At 39.0% G+C, this 20,916-nt stretch overlaps 2 protein-coding genes across 5 annotated transcripts; one reads left to right on the plus strand and one right to left on the minus strand.

Moving 5' to 3' along the window:
- Positions 1 to 377: 377 nt before the first annotated feature.
- On the minus strand, positions 378 to 3,772 carry LOC141641577 (protein FAR1-RELATED SEQUENCE 5-like). Its single transcript, XM_074450234.1, has 3 exons — positions 3,616 to 3,772; positions 1,675 to 2,773; positions 378 to 1,437 (listed from the first exon to the last, which is right to left on the minus strand). The coding sequence occupies exons 1-3, from the start codon at positions 3,770 to 3,772 to the stop codon at positions 378 to 380; spliced, it is 2,316 nt and encodes a 771-aa protein (XP_074306335.1).
- A 5,708-nt stretch (positions 3,773 to 9,480) lies between these two features.
- Positions 9,481 to 18,898, plus strand: LOC141643285 (uncharacterized). 4 transcript variants are annotated; one of them, XM_074452367.1, is made up of 11 exons: positions 9,481 to 9,876; positions 10,974 to 11,135; positions 11,896 to 11,937; positions 12,032 to 12,176; positions 12,893 to 13,122; positions 14,141 to 14,198; positions 15,852 to 15,929; positions 16,068 to 16,156; positions 16,924 to 17,005; positions 18,136 to 18,324; positions 18,586 to 18,898. In XM_074452367.1, exons 2-11 carry the CDS (start codon positions 10,987 to 10,989, stop codon positions 18,718 to 18,720), a joined length of 1,197 nt encoding a protein of 398 aa, XP_074308468.1. In that variant the 5' UTR covers positions 9,481 to 9,876; positions 10,974 to 10,986; the 3' UTR covers positions 18,721 to 18,898. The 4 variants fall into 4 exon arrangements, with proteins under 4 accessions (XP_074308468.1, XP_074308467.1, XP_074308472.1 ...); XM_074452366.1 differs by having other exon boundaries at positions 9,540 to 9,876; positions 10,966 to 11,135; XM_074452371.1 differs by having other exon boundaries at positions 9,553 to 9,876; positions 12,015 to 12,176.
- Positions 18,899 to 20,916: the final 2,018 nt, after the last annotated feature.

A 20,916-nucleotide genomic window follows, 5' to 3' on the forward strand; every position in this document is an offset into this window, starting at 1 on the left:
TATAATATACTAGCATCAGAATTTGATCATTATACGAAATTTTCTGAGCATCAAGACAATTTTTTCGAGCACTACTTCAAACAATCAGAACACTAGTCGCCTGATTATGATTTCCTAGTTTATTAATATATATAGCTCGCTCTTTGAGCATTTGACCAGAATTCGCGTGCATTTCACCAACCAGACTTTTTTAGCACCGTAAATAATATAATGAGCGTCTGAGTTCTGAACATTACAATTATTAAAACATTATGTAATCTGCTTTTAATTCTATAAGGTCATCATCTTATTCAAAAATAAAAAAAAATGATAAAATAAAGTTGTTTCCATAAAACTATGCCAAAAAATGAAATACCAAAAAAATATAAATGCCAATCTTATTGACCCATTACTATCTCACGAAGTCCTACGTGCGAAGGGACATTATTGTCACCATATCCAGACATGTCCCTCTCCACAACTGTACTAGCGGTAGCTTTTTTTCGTGCACGAGTTGCAGCAGCCTTGTGTTTCCCGCGGGCCCGACTTGTTTGAATATCTTTGATGCTCCTTTTTCTAGTAAACTTCTCACCCTTCTTCGTCTTCTTCTTTGGATTTTGTATTATATCTACATCACCCACTTCATCATCAGAAACATCTATGCCACCCAAAATCGCCTCAATTTCTCCTTTCGCCTTTTCAAAGCAATTATTAACAATACCTCTTGTTATGTCATTATCAGCACTAGCTACAATGAGCTTATGAAATTGGCGATGCATGTCAAGCCTCCAAACAGGGCCTGCTATAGTGCCCCTTTGCGTCGATCCTTCAGCTATATCCTCTTTAGGTTTCGCATCTTTAGTCCATCGTTTAAGAACATAGATCAATGGTATCTTATCTACACAATTACAATGATAGACAAAGAGGATATGTCGACACAGATATCCACCCTCTTCGAACCTTTTACAACTGCAATATGCATAGTTTGTCGATGGAGAAAATGTTACAACATGACCGAACTCATCGCTGCGATCCGTGTAGACGAAATAGCAAAGTGTATCATCAACACTAGGCATCATATTATGTTTATATGACATGCCCTTCACGAACTCTTTTTGAAAACGCTTATAAGCTCCGATCGTATAAATCCGAGCTCCAAACTCAAGTAACGAACAAGGTATAGCAACCTCCGATGTACCCTCCCAACAAAGACTATTGTCTTTACGTTCTTGACTCCTCCATTCACTCAATACTGTCCCAAATATCTCATAAAAGTCACAGAGGGTAGTTGTCTTATTAAGCCGTCTACAAATAGAATTGTTGGTCGACTCACTCCTTTGAGAGGATAACACTCCAGCGGAGAAAAAATCTTTGCCATACGCACAACACCAATGTTCCCGCAACTCGTACAAGCTTGTCAACCACGGATGTTGTGCACAATTATATTCCACAGTTAACCTGAAAAAATTAATAACAATTTTTTGAGCATAAACAAAAACACATTAATTTAGTTGAGTTACATACTACATTTTTCGAGCAACCAGAGCAAGTATTTGAGCTAACTAAAACTAGTTCTTCTCGAATTTTATTCTCCAGTAAGGTTTTAGTGAAATTGTTGTTAATTAGTTTCCGAGCTTACGCTAAGAATGTAGTGAAAAAAAATAAATGACATACACAAAGCATATTAGGAAGTACCTTTTCCAGCAATGTTCTAATTCTTCTTCGGTATGGCAACGTTTCATGATACGATTGAACAACTTGTTGAAACCTAATTTATCTTTTAAATGAACAAGATGTGCAGAAGAATTCTTAAATAAATGCCATACACAAAGTCTATGCTTTGACTTTGGGAAACAAGTTGCAATCGCATTTTTCATCGCACGAGACTGATCCGTCATTATAGTCCTTGGTTGTATACCACCCATTGAGGCCAAAAAGGTATTGTACAACCACTGAAAAGATTCTGTGCACTCATTCAACATAAAACCAATACCGAACAAACATATTCGAGTATGATTGTTGATCCCTACGAATGGTGCACAAACCATGTCATATTTGTTGGTACAATATGTTCCATCATTTCCAAGAAGCTCATAAAATGCCTCGTAATCTTGCCTCATCTTTCTGTCCCTATAAAAAACTCTCACAAGGGAATTATCTTCATCTAGTTCAAAATCATAGTAAAAATCCTCCTCACTTGCGGCTCTCTGTTTCAAAAGGTTTATAAGTGTGTTGCAATCTGTAGTATCGAACTTTTTTTTCGAAGCCTTCTTTACGGCGGTTGCAGCATCACCATATTCAAAACCCACCACATCAGACCCTCCAGCCTCTTTCACCAAGGACCTAAAAGCATCTGCTAGACGAATACCGCTATTTCGGAGATGCACCAGGTATTTAATCTCACTAGCATCTATCTTTCTGTGACATCTTAAATGATGAACTTCACTAGGATGACAAAATTCATGGTTGTGTACCATTACATGTCGGGAACACGTATATTTACCATCCACAATTTTAAAACAGACCATTGCTATACACCCAATTCTTCGGCTCAACTTCGTATACTGCTTTCCTAAGCTGCCCTTTTTCGCTTTATTACCTTGTTTGTTACAACAAAATTCCTTCGAAGCAGCAACACCGGACTGATTCTTCCTCTCATTAGATTTCCTAACCCCAAAACACTTAATATATGAATATCGACAGTATGCACGAAAAGCATCATCCTCAGTATCAAATGTAAGACCAATTAGTTCAGACTCCTTGGCCTCGATCCATACACGCTCGCCATCAGAATCTGAAAAGATAGTATCGCATGTAATAGAGCAATAAGTATCGGATGAAAATTGACCACAATCCTGGTGCATTTTTAATCAAACATATTTTTTGAGCAATTCACAAAAGTTTTTGTGCATCCTAACTAAGTTTCTGAGCTGACCACAATCCTTGTGCATTTTTAATCAAACAAATTTTTTGAGCAATTCACAAAAATTTATGTGCATCCTAACTAAGTTTCTGAGCTGACCACAATCCTGGTGCATTGTTAATCAAACAGATTTTTTGAGCAATTCACAAAATTTTTTGTGCATCCTAACTAAGTTTCTGAGCTGTTATGTTTTTAAAGCCTTTGCACAAACTGTACGCGTATTGCAACAAGCATTTTCAAATATAATAAATCCAACTTTGAACTATATAATAAAATAGCATCCGAATTAGATCATCATACGAAACTATCTGAGCATCAAAACAAATTTTTCGAGCACTACTTCAAACAATTAGAATACTAGTTGCCTGATTATGAGTTCCTAGATACATGACTCAATCAAAAATCAGTTACCTCAAAACATTTTGAGTATCAGTTGCTAGTTTTCGAGAATCTATGGTTCAGTTATACACACTTTTCGAGCATCGCCATTGAACTTTCTGAGTTGTCAATGTTTTTTAGCATTGTATTAAACTTCTTGAGCAGGCTGATATACTACCAATTGTGAAATTAGCGATAACCATAATACGTATCATAAGCGACACAACGACAACATCATCATCATCATCATCATCATCATCATCATCATCATCATACAGAAACGACCTTAATATCTAAAACACATAATTTTGAAAAAAATAAAATATTAGATATACTTAATATAGGAGAATTCTGATTTACGCCTTCTTCTACTTCAATTTCTTCATCAATTGTTGCTGCCACCGTCATTTGTTCATCAATTGTTGACGACTCCGTGACTTGCATGCTGTTAATCGATAGTAATTGCATCGTGTTCGTTGAGACTACTGCCATCGACAATTATGTTAGTTAGTATAATATTTAGGATATTATGTAAATATATTCCTTCCTAGAATATCGATTGTATAGCTGTGCATATCCCTTTATTATAGCAACAGATAGTTTGTATCACATTATATATATGAATGTTAATAACAAACCCTAATCAGGGATTACAATCACTGACATGGTATCATCCCTTGAATAGGTTTCGATCTATTCATTTCGATCCGCCTGTGCCTCCTTCTTTCTGCTACTTTTCGAACTAGCAGTCTTCCTATATAGCCTCACGCACAAATGGCACCAGGCTCACCTCCCCACAAACTCGAATCATCCACTTCCAAATCCGGCTTGCATCCGGTATTCACTGTCACCAATATCCAACATAAGGTTCGTGTCCTCGATGGCACAAAGGTTACGTATTCGTCGTGGGTTCGCCTATTTAAACTCCATGCCCGAGGGTATAAGGTTTTGTCTCACATCGACGGCACTCCTGCCCCCGCTGAAACAGATGACTCTTACGAGTCATGGCATGAAGATCGATGCTCATGTCCTCCAATGGATATATGGTACACTCAGTGACGAGCTCCTTCCCCGCGTTCTTGAAGACGAATCCACGGCACGCCAGGCCTGGGTTCGCGTCGAAAATATCTTCAATAACAATAAAGGGGCTCGTGCCGCGGCCCTCGAATCCGAGTTCAACTCCCTTCGATTGGCCAATCTGCCATCGCTCGAGGCTTATTGTCAGCGCCTCCGCGAGTTAGCCGGTATGCTTAAAGATGTTGATGCTCCCGTCACTGATCGCCGTCTCGTTATTCAGCTGGTTCGTGGTTTGCCTCGTGAATACGATACCGTTGCATCCTACATCAATCAGACCACTCCCAATTTCGAGACCGCACGGAGCATGCTTGAACTCGAACTTCATCGACAATCAAGCAGCGATGATTCTGCTACCGCTCTTGCTGCCCCTGCCCAGCCACTGCTGAGACGTGGGTTGACCCTCCTTCCAAAGCCACTGCTCCGGGTCCTCCTCGCCAACAGCAACAACAGTCGGGTAATTCTAATACTCCTAATAATAATCGTTCTTATCGTCGTAATAATTACAACAATAATAATAGTAATAATTATAATAATCGTAACAACAACAACCGGTCAAATAATAATAATTCCAATCCCCCTGTGCAACCGGCTGTCCAACCCGTGTCACCGTGGCCTCAACCTAATCCGTGGCCCTGGACACCACCACCTTGCCCATACCCGACTTACCCCGGATGGGTTCAACCTTGGTTCTCTCACGGTCAGCCTCGTTCCCAGTATCGAACTCCCCAAAACCGCAACCAGGGACAGGCTTTTATGACAGATTCTGAAGCACCTCAACCCACGGACCTTGCTCAAGCATTTCAGGCGTTATCGGTTCAATCTCAATTTGATCCGTGGTACATGGATACGGGTGCATCCTCTCACTTAACCTCTGACCCAGATATGCTTACTTCCCCGTTTAATACGAGTAATGTTCACTCCATTTATGTCGGAAACGGCAATAGCATTCCAGTTTCGGGATCGGGTACCTCTCATATACACACCAATTCTCGTTCCCTACAATTACGCCATGTCCTGCACACCCCAAATATAATCAAAAATCTTATTTCTGTCCGACAATTTACCAAAGACAATAATGTAAGTGTTGAGTTTGATCCATTTGGTTTTTCTGTGAAAGACATTCCGACTGGGACAACGATTTTACGGAGTGACAGTGATGGCGAGCTCTACCCCGTGTCCACCCTCCCCTCAAAAAGTCAGCCTCATCTCTCCACCAGCACGCCTCAAGCTCTCCTTGTCCACGGCCCCGACTTATGGCATACCCGTCTTGGACACCCCGGGGCCTCTGTTTTGCATTTTTTAAAAACTCGACACCGTATTGCTTGTAATAAAATTTCGGACTCGAACTCTTGTTCTTCTTGCCACATTAGTAAGCATAAAAGGTTACCTTTCCATGACTCTTTATCTCGCACCCTTGTCCCGTTTGACATTATCCATAGTGACTTATGGACTTCACCCGTCCCAAGCAAAGAGGGTCACAAATATTACATGGTCTTAATTGATAACTTTACCCAATTTGTTTGGATTTACCCATTAAAATTTAAGTCACAAGTTTTCGACAAATTCATCCAATTCAACACATATGTCAATACTCAATTTAATAGGCAAATTAAATCTTTTCAATGCGATTTGGGTCGAGAATTTGACAACAACTCCTTTCATAATTTCGCTACCAAACAAGGCCTAGTCTTTCGTTTTTCATGCCCACAAACGTCTCCACAAAATGGAAAATCCGAAAGAATGATCCAACGACTCAATGATATCACACTCGCACTTCTTACCCACGGTTCTCTTCCACCAAAGTACTGGGTTGACGCCCTTCATACAGCGGTCCACCTCCACAACATACTTCCCACCACCACACTTCATTATCAAACTCCCACTTCCGCGCTCTACCTCAAACACCCGTCATATGATCACCTCCGCACATTTGGCTGTTCTTGTTTTCCCAACACCGCTGCAACCCGACCTCACAAACTTGCTCCCCGTTCCAAACCTTGTGTCTTCATTGGCTATCCACCAAACCAACGTGGCTACCGATGTCTTGATCTTTCCACGGGTAAAATACTTGTATCTCGCCATGTCATTTTCGACGAAACACGTTTCCCATTTGCAGAAATTCCACGGTCAAACCCCCACACTTACACTTTCCTTGACCCCACCTCCGACATACCACCTCCCCTCCTTTACGACTCCATTATACCTCCCGCCACCCCTCCACCCGACACACCACCTACACCTCTCCTCCTGTCACCCCTCAACAATTAACCCCTCCTACCTCACCTAATCCTACTGCCTCCCCTGCTACATCCCCTGCCACACCCCCTACTACATCCCCTGCCACCCCGATTACCAGCCCCCAACCCACTCCCACTACCACCTCTCCCATCCCCACACCCGCTACTGCCTCACCCATTCCCACCCCTCCACCTCCCCCACCCCGGCCTCCTCCCAAGCTTCCCACACACAACATGTCCACTCGTGCTATGCACGGAATTTTTAAACCCAAAGCTCTTATTGCCCAACCCGACATCTCTCCCGTACCTAAATCCCCCCACCATGCCCTCCGTGACCGAAATTGGAATTGTGTTATGCAGAACGAAATTACCGCTTTACGGGATAATCATACTTGGGACTTGGTCCCACGGCCTAATGATGCATCTATTATCCGTTGTATGTGGTTGTTCCGTCATAAATTTTATGCAGATGGTACTTTACAACGATACAAGGCCCGACTTGTGGTAAATGGTAAAACTCAACAGGTGGGTGTTGATTGCGATGAAACGTTTAGTCCGGTTGTCAAACCTACGACTATTCGTACTGTTCTTAGTCTTGTTGTTTCCCGAAACTGGCCAATTCATCAACTCGATGTCAAAAATGCATTCCTACATGGTAACTTTGAAGAAACAGTTTACATGCATCAACCACCTGGTTTTGTCGACCCGTCCTTTCCTACTCATGTATGTAAGCTTCGGAAATATCTTTACGGCCTGAAACAGGCACCTCGTGCCTGGTACCACCGCTTTGCCACATATATTATCTCTAAAGGGTTCAAGAGCAGTGTCTGTGACTCCTCTCTTTTTGTTTTTAAGACACCTAAGGCCACGGCTTACTTACTTCTATACGTCGACGACATCGTAATTACAGCTTCTAGTGCTTCCTTGGTAAAATCCATTATTACATCCCTTTCTCAAGAATTTTCCATGACTGACCTCGGCTCTCTACACCATTTTTTGGGTATCCGGGTTCGTCGATCTTCTCACGGGGTGTTTTTATCACAAGAACAGTATGCTAAGGATATTGTTAGCCGCGCTAATATGGGAAATTGTAAACCTAGCTCCACTCCAGTAGACCCGGGACCAAAGTTGAGTGCGGCATCCGGACCTCCTGTTGATGACCCTTCGTTGTACCGTAGCCTGGCAGGTGCTCTCCAGTACCTCACTATTACTCGTCCTGACATCGCCTATGCCGTCCAACAGGTCTGTTTATTTATGCATGATCCCCGTGCCCCGCATTTGCATTTCCTGAAACGAATCATTCGTTACATTCAAGGCACTCTTGATCATGGACTTACCATTCGGCCCTCTCGCTCCCTGCGTATCACGGCTTATTCCGATGCCGATTGGGCCGGCTGCCCCGACTCATGTCGTAGTACATCCGGGTATTGTGTTTTTCTAGGCGACAACCTCGTGTCTTGGTCCTCCAAACGTCAGGCAACCACTTCTCGGTCAAGCGCCGAGGCTGAATATAGGGGGGTAGCAAATGCCGTCGCTGAAACCAGTTGGCTACGCAACCTACTGCTTGAGCTTCATGTTCCAATTCAGCGTTCGACAATTGTCTTTTGTGACAACATATCCGCAGTTTATCTCTCCGGGAACCCCGTACAGCATCAGCGAACCAAGCATGTTGAATTAGATATTCATTTTGTTCGCGATAAGGTAAAGCTAGGCGAAGTCCGCGTCCTACATGTTCCGTCTGAACATCAATATGCTGACATTTTTACAAAAGGACTTCCCCGTCAATTGTTCAATCGCTTTCGGACCAGTTTGAGCGTCCAGCCTCCTACCGCTCCAACTGCGGGGGCGTGTTAGTTAGTATAATATTTAGGATATTATGTAAATATATTCCTTCCTAGAATATCGATTGTATAGCTGTGCATATCCCTTTATTATAGCAACAGATAGTTTGTATCACATTATATATATGAATGTTAATAACAAACCCTCATCAGGGATTACAATCACTGACAAATTACAATAATAATTGAAATTTGATTTCCTATTTTTTGTGCTAGATTTGAGAAAAAAAAGAGATTTTTTTTATTTGGAAATGGAGTCTGCGTTAATCAATAACAACTTCCTCCTACATAAGTGCCGACTGCTTACTGATTTTGTTGTTTTTTTTTTAAATATAAAAAAATAGGTATAAGGACTCTTATACCCTTGGAGGTAATACCTCCGATGTACCATCCACTTACTGAACAATGTCGTCTCTGCCCTTTATAATGATACATATCTTCGCATAAATTGTAAAGATAGATTCATACAATGATGCAAAAATTATTAAGGGATATTCTACATGATACCCCTCAATTTTTCGACTTTCTACATGGTACCCCTACATTTTTTAAAACATACATGGTACCCCTAATTATTGTCATTATCACTAAGTGTACCCCTAAACTTTATTTTCCGTCAATTAAACTCAGTTTTAAGCGTTAAGTGATGACTTGGACGGGTAACCAAGCTTGTCAGTTATTATCCCATGACATAAGGACTCTATTAGACTCAATATCCATCTCGATCCTAATATTTATTGATATATATGGGCTAAAACATTTTTGACGGAAAATTTATTGATCCCTTGCCAAATTATCACGTCCAAAGATGGATATTGAGCTTAATAGAGTCCTTATGTCATGAGATGATAAATGACAAGCTTGGTTACGCGTCCAAGTAATTTACTTAACGCTTAAAACTGATTTTAATTGACGGAAAATAAAGTTTAGGGGTAGACTTAGTGATAATGACAACAATTAGGGGTACCATGTATGTTTAAAAAAGTGTAGGGGTACCATGTAGAAAGTTGAAAAATTGAGGGGTATCATGTAGAATATCCCAATTATTAATTATCAATATTTTATAAATACATATTAATAAATAATTATTTTAATTTGTACCATCCTTTTTCTCATGTACCAATTCAATCTTACCCTTCCCCAACAATCCTTGGTAGAATTCCGATCCAAGATTGATCACAATTCACAAGCCCAAGGCAAGAACCAAAGGCCCAAATAATCGACTCTCCTCTAACATTCAGTCCTCCTCCGGCGAAATACATCCTGACCACCAGTACACCACCGTAAAATCGCCCCGCAGTCATCAAAACTATACACAAATAACTTGTTAATTGCGACCATGATTTGATCGCCGCCGTGGTTCCGGCATCGTCCCCACTCGCCGTCTCCCCGACACTGCTCATCGACGCCGTTGCCCGTCATCATCTATCTTTATAACCAAGTAATCCATCTTAACTTTGTTCCATTAAACTACGTTTTTGTTTGGTTTATATACAAATCTAGGATTTATTTATTAATAGTTTTAAGACATTGATTAGTCTAAATATTGGAAATTCACCTTTAGATGAGAATGAAATTACCCTTATTCACTGATTTGTACGGTTGTAGTTGCTGTTGCTAATCTAGGATTTTGCAGTTGATTGTTGAAATGTTGATACACATGACTTGATTGTTGAAATGTCGATACACATGCCACTCAATTGCCAATTTGTCATCACAACCGGAATTTCCAAGTAATATCAAGTCATGTGTTTACTATTATTACTCCCTTTGTCCCAATTTGTGAGGGGTATTTTAATCGAAGGCAAATAAATGATTGCGACGGAGAGAGCATCTTTTTTGAAAGTCTCATTTAAGCCAACTAAACTACCTCCGACTTTTGAAGCCATATTTATGTTAGATATAAAACTATTGAAAGAGTATGATGGAAAGAGATTCAAATTTGCCACCAACTCGACTAACACTGTTTCCTTTTTGGTGCAAAGTGAATTATAGATGTAGTAACAACGCTAAAGGAAGTTTTATCCATGTTACGAGTACCACCTTTCCCGACAAACGCTAAAGTAAATTGCTTTCTTCCTAATACCGTAGGGCTTAGCTGCATATTCGTGACTTGCTAATCAAGCGAATCCAAATGATCGTGACTCAGGTTTTGATGTCACTGGAATAACTCTTACCCCTATATTACTGGAATACGAGCCTACACAAAATAGATCCAAATCCGAAATTACTTGACCCATAATCTAATTGGTCCAAATAAACAGTGTCCAAAAATCTGTACCTGAATCGACCGATCTATACGAATTATCCAATTCATACATGTGTTCGTGCTAATTATCAGTTCTATGACCTGAGAGAAAAAGAGATAATTCATGAGAGGTTGTACTCATGACCCGGGTTCGAATTCCGTATTTGCCCTTTTGACCCCCTTAACACCCAAAAAAACTTTAAGAACCTTGTAGCTAAACACTTAAAATTAGCATTTCATGCCTTTTGCCATCTCCTAATCTCTAACAGTTTCTTCTAATAGCAAACCAGGTTGAGTAAGAATATGGAGAAGAGAATGGTAGCTAGTTGGGCAATTTGGATGATAATATTACTTGCAGTTCTAGTTCATCAAAACAATCATCAATTAGTTGCTGCTGATTCAACAATGCATACCAACAACTGGGCTGTCTTAGTCTGCACCTCTCGTTTCTGGTATTTTTATTTCTTAATCATCCAATATTGCACCTTTTTTCTATTCCTGTATTTTGGCAAGAACTTAGTGCTGCTCAATTCATGCCCATGGCGGTGTTTTAATTTCTTTGTGATTTGATTGGTTTAGCTCTTGATTTGAATTTTATTAAACTGGGGATTATGTAATTCCTCCGTCCAAGTCATTTGTTTACATTTTTTTTAATGTTCGTGAAGGGCATTCTAATTAAAGGTAAAGAAATGATTGAGACGGTGCAGGTATTATTTATCTTTGCATTGTTCAACTTGCTGTGTTATTGAGTTTATAGAAATGTGTTATTAGATTAATGTATTTTTATAATTGATTTATGGGTTTTAAACTTTGTTCTTCAAGAAAAAAGATTGAAAATTTGTGATACTTTGAGGGTTCTGTAGAATGTAATCAAAGGAGGCTTAAGCCAATTCTAGATCCATGTTATTCATACTTGAATATTGGTTAACGAGTTGCCGATATGGAAACTGTTTCCTATGAACCAAATGGTCTACAACATGATTTGGAATGTTTGGAGTGTTGGACTTTCTGGTGAGTCAATGATTTGATGCAGGTATAATTGTAATTTACGTTGCTGTGCAGTTTTGCGTGTAATTTGCATGTTTGCTCATCACGTGTACGCTATTTGGATTATGCTTGGGGAAGAATATTGTTTCTAGCTTCTTTAGGTTAAGGCAGATGGTGCATTTGTGGGGATCTTATTTACACTAATTTTTGTTGTTGCTTGTGAAGGTTTAATTATAGGCACATGGCCAACACATTGTCTTTGTATAGGTAAGTTAACAATTGTTTTGCTTATTCTTTTCCCATCCACATTATCCAATGTTTTTGTCTCTTGAGCTCTTTTTTAGTTCTCTTTTTTTATTAGGACTGTAAAGAGACTTGGGATACCTGATGAAAGGATAATACTGATGCTAGCAGATGATATGGCTTGCAATTCCCGAAACAAGTACCCTGCACAAGTTTTTAACAATGAAAACCATAGACTTAACTTGTACGGAGACAATGTTGAGGTGAGTCATCTGCATTAGGTGGTTTATTTCATTTATGTTATGGAATTTATTTGATGCTTCCGGCATTCTTTGTTCAAATGAATATTATGGCTTAAAAGTTAAAGTGTCGTTCATTTTTTGTGTATAAATGATCTTTCTTCCAAAATGCAATGTTTTTAATTTAAACAGGGATGTCTTTCTTGGTAGTCAATCTTGAAGACAGACATTGTCAAACCCTGTTTATGTTTTATTTCACTCTAATCTGTTAGTGTTAAGTCAGGTTGATAGGTATGTATACTTTTGGCTCTTCAATATTCCATGCCTTCTGAGATTCATGTCTCCATATGCAGTCCAGCATCTAGTTTCTATTCTTTTATCAAGGTTTAGTGGTAACGCTAGTCCCTAGCAGCTGTGATTATGCAACGCCTAGAAACCGCATTTAGTACAATTCTAACTCAGAGAGAAGTTATTTTTCCAACATTTTTATCTTTTTTAGACTGTCCTGGCTGTTTACACACTTTCAGTTGTTCCATGATAGGTAAACACAGTTAGTATTCCAACATTTCCAAGTGTGGTCAAGTGACTGTTCTTTATATCAGTTAGGGGCTTGGGGCCTTTTGCAACAATTTAGCTTACAATACTCCTTGTCTTCCACTGCACCATTGATTCTTAATAGTATCTTATTTATTAAACAATACAGTCACACCTCTTGATTGTACTGAAAATGTTTCTTGTAGGTTGATTATAGAGGCTATGAGGTCACTGTAGAAAATTTTTTGAGGGTATTAACAGGACGTCACGAAAATGCTGTTCCAAGGTCAAAACGGCTCCTAAGTGATGAGGGAAGTCACATTCTTCTGTATATGACTGGTCATGGAGGTGATGAATTTCTGAAGTTTCAAGATTCAGAGGAACTTCAAAGTCATGATTTAGCTGATGCGGTGAAGCAAATGAAAGAAAAGCGTAGGTAGACTGTTTCCCAGTTTCATTCTTTCTAGTATATAAATACTTTGCACTTATTAGCATGTATGGTTTTAATGTGGAAGGTAGCGTAGCTTGTGTTTGATTATTTACATGGAGACAAAATTGCTAAGGTAAATGAAAGATGCAACCGTGTTTTTCACATTTTAGCCGTCTTAATAGTTACTCTGCAATAGTTGGCACGTATGAATCTGATGAAACCGATTCTTGATAAACATCTCATGTAGATGAGTCTGTCGCATAAGTAAATTTTTTATTCATGTATTTCAGATAAAAATAATAGATCTCTAGATTATGCTCAGATTAGGGATTGACAGATGTGTTTTCTGGGCTGCCTTGCATGAGGTGGGTGTGTATATCTTATACGCACTTAGAAAAGCCTTTGTACATATACTGGGATTTTTGCGATCTCCGATTGTCTATACTCAGGTTAAGCGCTGCACAAGTGTATTTTTTTAGGCTGGTTTACATGAGGTGTCTTTTTCCCTTTTCTATTTTTTTTCCCTTTTCTATTCGCTTTTTGAGGTGTACGTTCACCTATGGATGGTTCTAAAGGATGATTCATGTCAGCCGACCCCAAATCATTTTGGGATTAAGGCTCTGTTGTTGTTGTTGTTGTGGTTTACATGAGGTGTCTGAGGATGAGAGGAGTTTGTAATTAGTTCTTGGTTGCATCTCACATAAGCTTAGTAGAACTCAGGATAATATATCTGTCCCACTACCCGATCTTAAAAAAGACCTATTGTCAACAGTGGCCTTCCCTAATCGTGTACACAAAGGGGATAGTTGTGCTGACAAGGTTTTTTGAAAGTTACTTACTTGTTTCTGAAATCAAAGATAGTATTGACATTGAAATTATCAATATAACTTTTGGTGCTGGTAATTGTCTTACAATCTCACAGGAGCCATAGCCTTATTGTTAAATGTAGGAGACTTCCTAATCCGATGTCAAAGACATTGAAACTTTACACTTCTGACTAGGTGGACATATCTCTATGTTTCAGATTTAAGGAGCTTCTGATAATGGTCGACACTTGCCAGGCTGCCACCCTTTTCAATCAGGTTAGCAAGTGCCTCATGGTTGGAAATAAATTATTTCCCTCTTTTAGTCCCTTGTGTTTGGATAGGAAAAAAGGAGGGAAAGGGAGGGGAGGGGAAAGGAGGGAAGGGAAAGAAAGGGAAGGGGAGGGGAGGGAGAATGGAGGAAATGATTTTCCCTCCAAATCTTGCCTATGTTGACGTGGAAATAATTTGCCTTATAGGAGGGAAATGGAGGGATTTATTTTCTCTCCCCTCAAAATCCTTCTACCTTCATTTTGCTAACCAAATAATGGAATTCTCATCCTTCCAATTCCCTCCCCTCCCTTTCTTTCCAAATCACTCAATCCAAACACACCCTTAGTCTCAAAACAACAGAGAACAATTTGAAAACCATCTCAGGATTATATACTTTTCTATTTCCAACGGAATCAAAGACTTAATATTCTTTGCTTATGGAATATGATGGATAAGGCAAAATGTCTGAAAATAATGTGTTTCTTTTATTATAAAGTAGCTCTGATGACTCTGGGAAGGATGTCTACGACTACGAGTGATATCTTCACCTACCTTAATTATGTCAGCACTAGCCTTCATGGTGGTGGCAGTGATTGAACGTGCATTTCTGCTAACCTTTCTTCCTAAATCTGCCTGTCTGGTTTACTTTTCCATCTTTTTTACATTTTCTTTTGGAGAGGGTTTGTTTCTTTGTGTGCTAACACAAGGGTAAGGCTGAGTACATGTCACCCCCACCCTACTCTTGCCCCGCAATTTGCGGGAGCCATTGGAGGCACTGAGGTAATGTTGTTGTAGAGGGTTTGAGTCATCGGGCAGAGTAAATTGCTTATGTCAGAAATCATGTGAAGGTTAAAAGTAAGGGAAGATGCTTTAAGCTTTTGTAAAGATTGTCTGCTTGAAACCAAGGTTTGGCTACATGCCTCTGCAGTCTCCTTAAACCTTTCCCCAGGGAAGGGTGTAAGGTAGAATGGAGGGTTGGCCGAGGAAGCTGATAGAAAATGTGGAAAATAAAGGAGGCAAAATAGAATTGAATAGGCTACATACTTATCAATTTATCATGAGTTCATGTGCAAGTATTCTTATTTCTCTCTGCAATCGACAATGGACCTGGAGCTTCTCTTACCTTTGTTTGGGTACAAAAAGAGAAGGGAAAGGGAGGGAGGGGGAATTGAGCAATGTCATTTTCCCTCCAAATCTTTCCTATGTTGGAGGGGAAATGGTCAAATGGATCCTCCATTTCCCTCCAACATCACTTGCTAACCAAAAAAATAAATTTGTCCCCCTCCCTTTCCTTCCAATTCCTTTCCTCCAAACAAAGCCTTAAGCTTGATTTATTTGTGGATAATTTTTTACTTATCATTCGCTTGCTAAATATGCTGGCCATTCTTTTGTTGCGCTGCAAATCCTCTGTATGTATACTGGGTCTCTAACTAAACCTTTGTTTTCTACTCGAAAAACAGGGAAAGCTATAATGCAACTTGATTTATTGGTGGCTAAAATTTTGTAGTGTGAATAGTTTGCTGAATATGCTGCCTTCGTTTGTTGAACTGTCAATCCTTATGTTGAAATGAGTTCTTAAATTCAAATTGGACATCTGTTTAGTAATTGAAAGACAAGGAAAGTATAGTGAAAGTTGATATATAATTTTCCACTTTGCAGCTTGAATCACCTGGTGTTTTGGCAATTGGGAGCAGTTTGAAAGGAGAAAACTCTTATTCACACCACTTAGACTCTGACGTAAGTATTCTTTTTAATTTGTTCTTGTTGCTATCTTAGTTAAATTTGGATACAGAAACTATTTTTACCCTAGATTGTGCATAGTTGTGAGGATCATGGAGGTTATATTATCTTATATGTGACCTTCCTTCATTTCAGGTTGGTGTTTCTGTTGTAGATCGCTTCACTTATTATACCCTTGCTTTCTTTGAGAGGCTAAATATATATGCCAATGCCTCCTTGACAAGGTATGCTGAAATGTTCTCTTTCATAGACTCTTTGACTGTTGATATAGCGATATAGCCTATAGGCTCATGTTTCTTTTATCGTCAAGCAAAAACAACTCTCCTTTTGATTCGACTAGCAAGTCGAAATTCTAACCAAGGTTTTTTTTTACAGAAACAATCTAACAGTTGGCTCTTTTTGTGAACAATTACCTATCTTTTTCTTGTTAGATACTGCCAAACATTTACTAGTAATATTTTTTGTTAAACAATAGGAGTACCATTATTAAATCCCACCTTCTAGCGAAAAAATAAAATAAAAGTCGGTATAGATTCAGACTTGTTTTTCTGGCAAACCCTCCACATTACCTTCTTCAACTTTTATTTTTTGTTTTATTATTTTTATTACCTGTCTTTGACAATTTCATATGGTGATTCAAGTTAGTTGGTTCCAATTCTTCCAAATCAATTTGGGATTAAGGCTGTTGCTGCTGCCTACCTAATATTTAGCTTATTTTGCAAACACTACCTAACATATACTCCTTGGTTCACTCCTTTTTTAAATGCCACCACACAACAGAAATGTGAAAATGCAATTTGTGGAAAACATTATCCCGAAACCATAAGTAGCTTTCTACACATAAGAACTTACGTAAAATTTCCAAATTGCCTTGGACTTCTTTTAACAGACTTTGATTGTAAAATACATGACAGCTAAGTGGTGAGTCTCTATTCTGTAGCTCAACTCCTCTGGTGGGTTTTTCTATGATAATTTTGTCGGTTTTTGGCAGTTTATTCAATTCATACAACCCCAACTTGCTTATGTCTACTGCTTATTACCGAACAGATTTGTACCAGCGCAGCCTGGAAGAGGTATGCGAGGCTTTCTCTTATTTTGACGCATTCGTCCCTATATTGGACTCATGCTAGATATATTAAGACACCATCCCATATTTCCATTGAGGCTTCATATGGTTGCCCCAGTTATTTCCAGTTTCCAACCAAAGTTGGTTAAGTCATTTTTTTTGTTTGACCAACTAAACATGTAGGAACAGCCGGGTTAGGAGTAAAATTATGGTTGAAATTATGCACAGAAATATCCACCTTTCCTGCTAGTTGCACTTGAACTCCAACCACTATACTTAAAAATATATGTTTGGCATATTGTTAATAAAATTTCCTCTCTAAGGGCGTGTTTGGATGAAGGGATTTGGAGGGAAAGGAAAGGAAGGAAGGCAGAGTAAGGGATTTGAAATCCTTTGTTTGGATAGCAAATAAGGGTGGAGGGAAATGAAGGGAGAGGGATTTGGAGGCATACATTTTCCCTCCTCCAAGGCAAATCAAAATCTCTCCACAATAGGAAAGATTTGGAGGGAAATTGTATCCAAACACCCACACCCCATTCCCCCTCCCCTCTCCTTCTTTCCCCCTCCCCTCCCTTTCCCTTCTACTCTGCTATCCAAACAAGGCCTAAGGGCTTGTTTGGATGAGGGGTTTTGGAGGGAAAGGGTGGGGAGGGGAAGGGAGGGATACAAAATCCTTTGTTTGGATAACAAATGAGGTAGGAGAGAAATGGAGGGGGAGGGATTTGAAGGGATCCATTTTCCCTCCTCGAGCCCTAATCAAATCCTTCCAACAAAGGAGAGTTTTGGAGGGAAAACTCCCTTCCTCGCTTCCCCTCTACTTTTGCTATCCAAAATCCCAAACAAGCCGTAAGCTATATGGCATTTCTATGTTTCATCCTATCCTGGCCACTGGATTTGCTCAAAATTCTGGCAAATCACGAACTAATTCACGCGTTTTGTATCCATATCAGAAATATTTTGGTATTTGGTTAAATCTGTCAATATATTCTGATACTAGTATCGTTTATCCGGATTACGAATTTGTGTAGGGGCATATTATAAATTAGGCAACCATGATCCCATTAAATATAGTGTCATGACGTCATGTTTTGTGTGGTGAACCACCGGAAACCTTTCTCATATATGCGTTGTCTGTAGGTTCCTGTGACAAATTTCTTTGGTTCAGTCATGGAGACAATTCCCACCAAATCTGCTTATAAAGCATTCTCGAACAAGGATGTTATTAGCAATGAAGTCAGGATGCCGCATCAGCAAGCATCGTCAGACATGGAGAATCCAGCAAAGCTGCTAACTGACACTGAATTGGACCATGTAACTGACCTAAAGGTAAGCTCCCTACATTGCTTTTGACTGCTCAAATCTTGGTTTCTGGGTTATATCAATAATTGTCCTCTTGAGACTAACTCATTTTATTCAAATCTCCACCACCCATTTTAACTCCACTAAAATTTAAAATCAAGCAATTACAGAGTATCAAAATCCGAGTCTTGCGAGATCTCAGTCAATTTGTTTGTTTTTTTTTTTTTTTTTTTTTTTTTTTTTTTTGTATTTCCAAGTTGTGAATCTAATGCAGTTTTGTATGATCAGGGTCACCCACTTCACCTTTTATGGAATACTTGGCAAAGCAAGCTTGATAGCCTTGCAACAAAGGAGAACATTGTCAACCACGGACTATTATTGATGCTTCCTTTGCTAGCTGTTGCCACATGGCTGCCTCTTTGAGTCATTTTTACACTAACCTTTCAACTGCAGCGTGGTGAACCAGTTTTCTTGTGGCATTTGTAAGTCTTTCTTCTCCTTTTTTTTTTGTTAGGATCTTTAAAGTACTCTTGTAAAAACAGTTCATATGTTTCAAAGTTGTTGCGATTAGATTTATTTCTACATGGTTTGGGTTGCAAAACTGTTGCGCCATAAGGATACTTGTCACTTGTCAGCTTAGTTAGATTCGTAGAGTAGGAAAGGAGGGGCCTCGTGGAACACACTGGGCGATTTTAAAGATGGTGGTTTTACCCCTTCTTAATTAGCATAAATTTTATTTTATCGGATTATTTTGAAACTCATGCGAAGGTCGAAACATCATTCGGAAGAGTTAATGGACAGTGGTTTTCGCGGCTGGCAAAAAGAATTACTCCCTTTGTCTCGGTTATTTGTTTACCTTTGATCAAAATGCCCTCACAAAAAGTATAAACGGTAAACAAATTATGAGTCGGATGGATGACGTATTATGTCAAGCAGCTAGTCTTGCTTGTGACGGGCTAATCCCGTCATAAGCTTGTGACCTCTCACAAAAAGGGAGAGGGAACAACGTGGGGCACCCCCATGTGCTTCCCACTCACCTCTCAATGAGCATTTTGTGAGAAGAAACGGTATCCGTCACAAGCTTGTGACGGATATCGCCGTCTTCAATGAGAATTTGTGTATGTCAAGATATATTCCAGTATAGTGTATTCAGGGTGTCACGGATGGGAAATATATTTTGGGAGGAAGTAGCAAATTGCGACAGTAAAAGCATAATAGGAGCCTCTGCAAAACACAGATGACAGTTTAGAGGCCTGGTCTGCACAAAGCATACGGAGTATTTCATCATAGTTAACTTGAAACCAAAGATGAACTGTCCTTCTCTCAAAAAAAAAAAAAAAAAAAAAGATGAACTGTCCCGGAACCTGCATCCGAAATGACCTTCCCCTGGTAAAGACTAAAGATATATATCACTGCCACCGTTGTCAACTCACTAGATATGAAATCGCCCTTTGGCCAGCTTCCTTACTGCATGGATTTGAGAACATCGCTCCCTTAATCATATTTGGAGTAAAACAAGTAACTGAGCATCAGTTTTTACTTTTCAATTAGCCACGCAAAATTCTCATAAAACTTGATACACAATGAAAATCTCATTAAGGCCCTGTTCTTTTGAACTTAAAGTCACTTAATTTAAGTTAACTTCAGATCGTATAAGTTAAGTTCGATTCGATTCGAGATCCTATAAGTTCGATTCGAGATCATATAAGTTGATTCGATTCGAGATCCTATAATTTCGATTCGATTCGAGATCCTATAAGTTCGATTCGATTCGAGATCCTATAAGTTGATTCGAGATCCTATACTCAATTTAAGTTCGATTCGAGATCCTATAAGTTTAGTTCGAGATCCTATAAGTTGATTAAGTTCGAGATCTTATAAGTTTGATTATGTTCGAGATCCTATAAGTTCGATTTAGATCCTATAAATTGATTCGATTCGATTCGAGATCTTATAAGTTGATTCGATTCGAGATCTTATAAATTTCAGTCCAAAAGAACAGGGCCTAAGACTCTCAAGTAGACCACAGATAATATCGGCTCGGCCATCAATCCTAAATCTCATTTACTGTCATCGGTTCTATAAAACAAATAACTGAGTATTTCTTTTTCGGTCACAAACAAGAATTTTTTTTTTTTTTTTTTTTTTTTTTTTTTTTTTTACAGATGGGCAAGTAAAAGAGTTACATATTAATGACTCTCTGAGCTAATCTATGAGCCATTTTATTACAACTTCTAGGAGCATAGCAAAATGAAAGACAATGAAAATAACAGCCTACCTTCACTAACAATGACTTTAGTGTCAATGTTAACCGGAGTAAAATAATCCATTTTTTTGGCTAGACACCAGATAACAAAATGTAATTTCGCAATGGAAAGTGACGATATACTCCCTTTTATTAACTTTGATGAAGTTAATACTAACTAAAATTATAGCAATAATAGGTAGAGAATAGCAAGACTTTCATCTCCAGTAGACAAATTTTATTTACATGTTTTAAAAACTAGTATTGACGCGGGACACTCTCTCTAATAGACCAACCGTTAAATTACAATAATGTTTAATTACAATTACAATACTAAATACAAAGTGTAAACCCCTCATCTACAAGCACACAAA

Source organism: Silene latifolia, chromosome 2, assembly GCF_048544455.1.
Source record: "Silene latifolia isolate original U9 population chromosome 2, ASM4854445v1, whole genome shotgun sequence".
Lineage (NCBI taxonomy): Eukaryota > Viridiplantae > Streptophyta > Magnoliopsida > Caryophyllales > Caryophyllaceae > Silene > Silene latifolia.